Raw genomic sequence first — 7,069 nt, 5'->3', positions numbered from 1 at the left:
TGGGATTTTCTGTTAAAAGAGGGATAAAAAAAGAAGAAGCTAAGTTGTTCTTTAACTTGCTTCAGGAGGATGCCAAAAAAATGAAGGTCTTTGTGTTCACTCTCAAGGATATTATTAAATCACACAAAAAGGAGTCGCGTGGTCTTTGTTTAGATGAATTAACCACTTCATTTGCAATTTAGAAGTAATCTTTACTAGTTGAGTCAAAATAGTTGAATGCTCATTAAATAGAAATAACAAATTCATATCGCATTGAGAGGAATCAACATTGAGGAAGTTCTATAAATCACGATAAATGTCTGTATATAATGTAATCGATGTTAATAAAATTTCAAAAACGCCATCTCTTTCACTAGTCCAATTCCATGATCATCAATTATTTTCATTCCTTTGAACTTCACCAAAGTAATAAATTGGGACTAGTGCTGATTCCATATTTGCATTATAAGTTTTTTTTTTCTTTCTTTCATTTTTTTTTTTTTTTAAGTTAGATTAAGAAATGCCAAAAAAAATGTTTGTTTTCTATAAATGTTCTAGGCGACATGGACGGCCAGAAATGTCCAAACAAACAGCCTAGACTGTCCGGTTTGTAACCATTCGTTACAAATTGCCCGGATTGCGTAGATGCTGTCTGGGTCATCGGATATCTACGCTGATAAATTTGTTTTCTCATTTTTGTTTAGAAAATCTATAGATTTGTCCGATAAAATGTAAAAATATATCTATGTATTAACATATGTCGAAATAAGATTTAACAATTAAAAAAATATACTAATTTAATGAAAACAATATTAAATATACTTATCAATTTGAAGTAATGAATATAAATGAGATCTTTCCGTTGAACTTTTGATAAATTTTTGAGGTTTTAGTGTTGAAGAAGATGAAAAATGAAGGAGTCGTTATCTGTGTTGGGGAAAATAAATAAAGAAAGTGACTTTATTCTAAAATTTTAAGGAAAAATGTTTGTTTTTGTTTTGTAATTGAAATGGAATTAATGTCTTTTTAAATCAATCTTAGTTTTGTAATTTATTAATCTTCTTAGGATATCTTTGTCTTTTAATGTTAAAGATGTTATTTTGACAATTGAATAGTAGGTTATGCATGTATGGTGAATGGTAGAGTTAATAATCCAAATAGTAATTGAACTTTGCAAAAAGTTTTTGCGGGATCACTGAATTTTAAACATCACCCAAGTTATCATTGAATATTGCAAAATGTTTTCACAAGGTCATTGAACTTTACAAAAGGTTTTCACGAAATCACTAAATTTTAAAAATCATAATGATGAATGGAGAGATTTTTAAAATTCAGTGACCCCGTGTAAATATTTTGTAAAGTTCAGTGATGATTTAAATGATTTTTAAATTTCAGTGAACCCATAAAAACCTTTTACAAAGGCTCTATTCGGTAGGAATTTTGAAAATTGATTTTTTGATCGTTAGGAGAAAAGTGTAGACCACCTATAAGAGAAAAGGTCAAAAGTTAAGGTTGAAATAGTGAAATAACGATAAAAAAAAATCACTTCCAAACACCCCCAAAGTTTAGTGACAATTTGGATTATTAATTTGTAAATGTTATATGTGACAATAGTAAGAGTAGAGATGGCAATGGGCAGAGCAGACTTTAACACACGAGCTCAGCTCGTTGCTTAGGGGCGAGCTCGTGGCTCAGGAGCCACGACCTCATGATTTTTTTTTTTTTTTTTTTTTTTTTTTTTATTTTTCACAAAATTCATTTTGAAATAGTATTCTTTGTTATTTTTTTTTTTTTTTTTTTTTTTGTAAATTTGCACATTTTTTACTCGTGAACTTTGGCTCGTGGGATTAAGCTCCCTACTCGGCTTGGGCTTGTCATTTAACAAGTTCGAGCAAGTTTTAACGAGTCGACGAGCCGCTCAGCCCGTTTGACATCCTTGATTAAGAGGAAGGGAGAAAAGCACAAAAACAAAAACAAAAACAAAAAAACCAAAATGTAAAAAGAAAAACTGACTGCCAATTGACGCAAACATGGGAAGAAATTAAACGGAAACAATGGTTCGAGGCACACTTATAGGACAAACTCGATATCTCTCTCCCTCTCCCTCTCCCTCTCCCTCTCCCACCACTCCCTCTTCTCTTTGCGTTTGTCTCCATTTTTGATCATCTGGGATTTTTCATGCAGTGAATTTAAACACGTAGGGACAGGAAAGAGAAATGGATAGGGGATCATTCTCGTCGAGTAAAGGAGACTCGGCCGATTTCGAACAAGAACTCACACTCAGTGACAAGATTAAAGTATTCAAATCTTCACAATTTGATCCTGAGGCATATCTCACTAACCGATGCCGAGCCATGAGCGAAAAGGTAAATTTTTGCTTTTTATTTATACAATTGTGTTAATCGTGTTGGCTAAAATTTAAGACATTAATCTACGTTTAAATCTTGTATTCGTTATATCGAAACAGTGATAATTCATTCTTTCTGTATATAATTAGACTGAAATTATTCTGATAGTACATATTTTTCATAACCCATGCATATTTATAAGATAAGGAGTGTGATTAATCATTCTTATGTGAAATGAATTGCTCTATTCCAGATTGATTTCGGGCACAAAAATTATTCAGATCTTATTTCATTTTTAATTGATGAAAAGTTTACAGACCCCTTGACGAGCTTTTGGTCTGTTTAGGACATGATTTTATGTATGCTGTGCTAATGTTGTTAGATTATTTCAAAGGAACTGCAGGGAATTTGAGCATTTGCATCTTATCTGAGTACAAATTTCTGAATTCCAGAACTTATCTTGCTTTTGTGTGATCCAATGTTGCAAAGCATGATGTTTACGGATTTGCAAATTTTTCCAGGAAATTAGGCATCTCTGCATCTACCTAGTAGACTTAAAGAAGGCTTCCGCGGAAGAAATGCGCAAAAGTGTCTATGCCAATTATTCTGCTTTCATACGGTAAGTTGATATCATTAACCAAATGATTATGAAATTTATAATCAACTGTATAAAAGAAACTTTTCGGGTTCAATTTTCATTCTTTAAGTTCTCCCTTGATTTATTGAGCGATCTTAGTTAAAAATTGTTCGTATCTTGCAGGACATCAAGAGAGATTTCTAATCTTGAAGGACAACTTGTTACACTGAGGAATCTCCTATCAACGCAAGCAAATGTCATACATGTTTTGACTGACGGAGCTCGTGTTGATTCCTTGTCTGATGGACCTGAAAATTCAGCTAAAGTTGACGCTGTTAGTTTTGAAGACGGTAAACCTACTAAGATCGAAAAATGGTTGGCACAATTTATAGAGACGCTTGAAGTCTTGCTGGCAGAGAGGCGAGTGGAAGAAGCTTTGGCTGCCCTTGATGAAGGCGAAAACATTGCAGAAGAGGCTAGAGACCAGCGATCGCTGACTCCCTCAACATTGCTGTCATTGCAAACCTGTATAATGGAACAGAGACAAAAATTAGCCGATCAGTTAGCAGAGGCTACTTGCCAGCCTTCAATAAGTGGGGTTGAGCTTCGTTCAGCTGTACAAGCTCTAAAAAAATTGGGAGATGGTCCACGCGCCCATACATTACTCCTCAAATCTCACCAACAAAAGTTGCAAAGCAATGTGCAGAGTCTTCGCCCATCAGGCAGTTCACATGGAATAGCATATACTACTACACTTTCGCAGCTATTTTTCTGTACAATCGCACAGGCAGCAAGTGATTCTTTAGCCATATTTGATGATGAGCCAGCTTTTGCATCTGAGCTTGTTACTTGGGCTGTCAACCAGACTGAGACTTTTGCACTTCTTATCAAGAAACATATTCTAGCTTCTCCAGCTGCTTCAGGAGCCCTGAGATCTGTCACTGAGTGTGTTCAGATATCATTGGGGCATTGCGTCCTGTTAGAAGCTCGTGGATTGTCCCTTACTCCTATTCTCTTGAAAACATTTAGGCCTTACATTGAACAGGCATTGAGTGCAAACTTAAAAAGAATTGAACTGAGCACGGCAGCAATTGCTGCTGCAGATGATTGGTCACTCACTTATCCACCTGTTGGAACCCGTTCCTTGAGCACTGCATCTCTTAGTAGTATGACTACATTGCAGCCAAAGCTTTCAAGCAGTGCTCACAGATTCAGTACAATGGTTCAGGTGACGAAGTACAAGCCCCTTTTATATCAAGCCATTATGACTTTATTGCATTTGCTGTTTTTGTCACTCCCTTTAGCAGGCAAATCTGTAATATCTAAAGTGAATTGGATACACAAGTTCAGAAACAAAACTGAGAAATGCTAAATTATTATTATTTTCATTAAGTTCTCTTGATACGGGAGCTTCTACATAAATCAATTGCATGTAATTTGGATTCAGGAACTATGTGAGGATGTTGGTTCCCTAGAGATCATGCAGTTATCCGAGCAAGCTTTGGGAGGTGTCATTCAATCATTTAATTTATATGTCAACATGATGATAAACGCATTGCCCGGTTCAGTGGAGACTGAAAACTTGGAAGGGTCTGGGAGTAGGATAGTTAAAATGGCCGAGTCTGAAACCCAACAGATATCTTTGCTAGCCAATGCATTACTGTTAGCAGATGAGATCCTTCCACGAGCAGCTTCCAGGCTTTCATCCTCACAACAGTGGAACAGAGTTGACGAACCACCACGAAGAGCTTCAGATAAACAAAATCGTCCTCCAGAGCAAAGAGAACTGAAGAGAAGGCTTCAACGCTTAGTTGATCAGTTGAGAGATAGCTTTTGCAGGCAACATGCCCTCGAACTCATCTTTGCAGAAGATGGCGGTGTTCAACTGGGTGCAGATATGTACTTAAGCGTGGATGCAGGCAGAGAGGAACCTGAATGGTTCCCTTCTCCAATATACCAGGTTGATTACCGTTTTCAGCAAGTTCATGGATTTTTATCACTTATATTTTCTTTCGTATAACTAGTAAAACATTATGTGTAACCTATTGGTTCAATTATACCATACATAAATCACAACCACAACCCTCATGAAATGATGTTTCGTGTCTGCAAGTGTTTTTACATTAGGTAACTTATTCACTAACTAGAAACTTGTATTTTAATAGAATTATGAACTACATCCTTTGGTTCCTTTATCTATCCATATATACTATTTATTGGATTCATGCCTCTCAACAGTATTAAAACATCAGTTGCATTTGCAGGGGGAAAAGAATTACTTAATTTGGTGATAACATGATAGAAGCAATATTTGATTATTCACCATGTATGAGGATCTCCGTTAAGCCTTTGAGCACGTATAGAAACATCTTATCACATAGTTCTACCTCATGCTTTATCTTAGCGTGTGGTCCTCATAATTGGAATGCTTTAAGATCATTTTCCTTCCAAAGAAGACTAATTCTTAAACCCATTTTTATTTTTCTGAAGGTGGTTTCTTAGTCATCTCATTGTATTCAAATGACCTATTATGATGCTTCCATTATGAAAAGTTGAGGCAATTGGCCTTTATAAATTAAAAGAATTACAGTTTCGGTCTCCTTGATATGGTTGCTTGGGTTATGACACCAATTAGGCTTGTTTTTCAAAAATGCTATGACATTTGATGCGGTTATTCCCTAACATTCTTTTCATCATTATTAGGAGTTATTTGTGAAGTTAACACGGATTGCAAGCATTGCATCGGATATGTTCGTTGGAAGAGAAAGATTTGCAACTATTCTTTTGATGAGACTCACAGAGACTGTCATCCTGTGGATTTCTGATGATCAAAGCTTCTGGGAAGAGATTGAGCAAGGGCAAAGGACATTAGGTCCATTAGGGCTTCAACAGGTTTTGTTTTCATTTCGTGTCCACTTTGTTTTCACTCTTTGCATAAAGTAATAATTTTTTTCCTCTTGCATTTCTTATGCAAATTTTCTAACTTGGTGAAATATAAAATTTAACGATCCTGCAGTTCTATCTGGATATGGAGTTTGTTATTCTTTTTGCATCTCAAGGCAGATACTTATCTCGAAATCTGCATCAAGTGATTAAGAACATCATAGGTAGAGCTATTGAAGCTGTTGCTGCAAGTAACATGGATCCGTATAGGTAAGTTCTTCAGATAAGAATATCCAACTAAGTTGACCCGAAAATTTAGATATCAATGGCTTATCTCACTAGCCTTATTCATTTGATATGTGTGTGTCTGTCTGTTCTTTTCCTCAATTTTTTTTGTCTATTCCACTTTATGTCTATTATGCTTTTATCTTCCAAAAACATCTGACAATATTTCGATTTGCAGCGTATTGCAGGATGATGAATGGTTTGCCGATGTTGCTCAAATCGCAATAAAAATGTTAACGGGTAAAGCCAACTTTGCGGATGTGGAGCATGATGGTAGTCCCACTGCTTCTGTGTCGGCAAGATCTGCATCATCTGTTCATTCTCATGGAAGTAGTTAGCTATATCACACAAACACTTGGGGCATTTTTCCTCGAGTTGTATCCTGTACTGCTTAGCGGCTCCATTTTGCTGAAGGAGCTGGGATATGTTGGCTTATACTTTTACACTCTAGGCATCTGCATTTGTGTCTTCCTTTTGTTCTTGAATAAGAAGTCTAAACAGTTTAGCACCTGCGTAACAGTTTTTTCTTGGGGTTTTATTGCATTAGTGCTTTAAGAAATTGATTGCTACAATTAAACCGTGTACTCGGTTATGTGGATCCATACCCTTCTCCACTTCGGGAATTGCAGGCTGGACTCTCGGAATATAGCGAACTCTATATTACTCCATCGTTTCATCTGCGAAACCTTAACCTGCCAACCGATCTTAATTTTGATTAGTTGAAGTGTTATTGATATCTAGCAAAATTAGTATTAAAAAAATATGTCAACAAAATACATGTTTCAACACTTTTTTAATCAACCACAAATATGTTACTACATAGCATCCAATATTTAGTATAATATCATCTAAATCCAGTGGCGGTGTCAGCACTAGACGAGAGGGTACATTCGCTCGTGCTGACTCCGTCAAAGTCATAATCGCCGATCAAGAGCCATAGCCATTGCAGAAAACTTGAATTAAAAAAGGCAAACTCGAGGTCAAAAATGAAAGCAAA

General features: G+C 35.9%; 1 protein-coding gene across 2 annotated transcripts; it reads left to right on the top strand.

Moving 5' to 3' along the window:
• The first annotated feature begins 1,981 nt into the window (after positions 1-1,981).
• On the top strand, positions 1,982-6,591 carry LOC111387954 (exocyst complex component EXO84A). Of its 2 annotated transcripts, XM_023012589.1 has the most exons (8): positions 1,982-2,051; positions 2,164-2,345; positions 2,849-2,946; positions 3,088-4,132; positions 4,352-4,864; positions 5,608-5,796; positions 5,921-6,057; positions 6,251-6,591. In XM_023012589.1, exons 2-8 carry the CDS (start codon positions 2,196-2,198, stop codon positions 6,408-6,410), a joined length of 2,292 nt encoding a protein of 763 aa, XP_022868357.1. In that variant the 5' UTR covers positions 1,982-2,051; positions 2,164-2,195; the 3' UTR covers positions 6,411-6,591. The 2 variants fall into 2 exon arrangements, with proteins under 2 accessions (XP_022868357.1, XP_022868356.1); XM_023012588.1 differs by lacking the exon at positions 1,982-2,051 and having other exon boundaries at positions 2,055-2,345.
• The last annotated feature ends 478 nt before the right edge of the window (positions 6,592-7,069 follow it).

Source organism: Olea europaea, unplaced genomic scaffold, assembly GCF_002742605.1.
Source record: "Olea europaea var. sylvestris unplaced genomic scaffold, O_europaea_v1 scaffold439, whole genome shotgun sequence".
Lineage (NCBI taxonomy): Eukaryota > Viridiplantae > Streptophyta > Magnoliopsida > Lamiales > Oleaceae > Olea > Olea europaea.
This window is presented reverse-complemented; position numbering and strand designations above follow the sequence as displayed.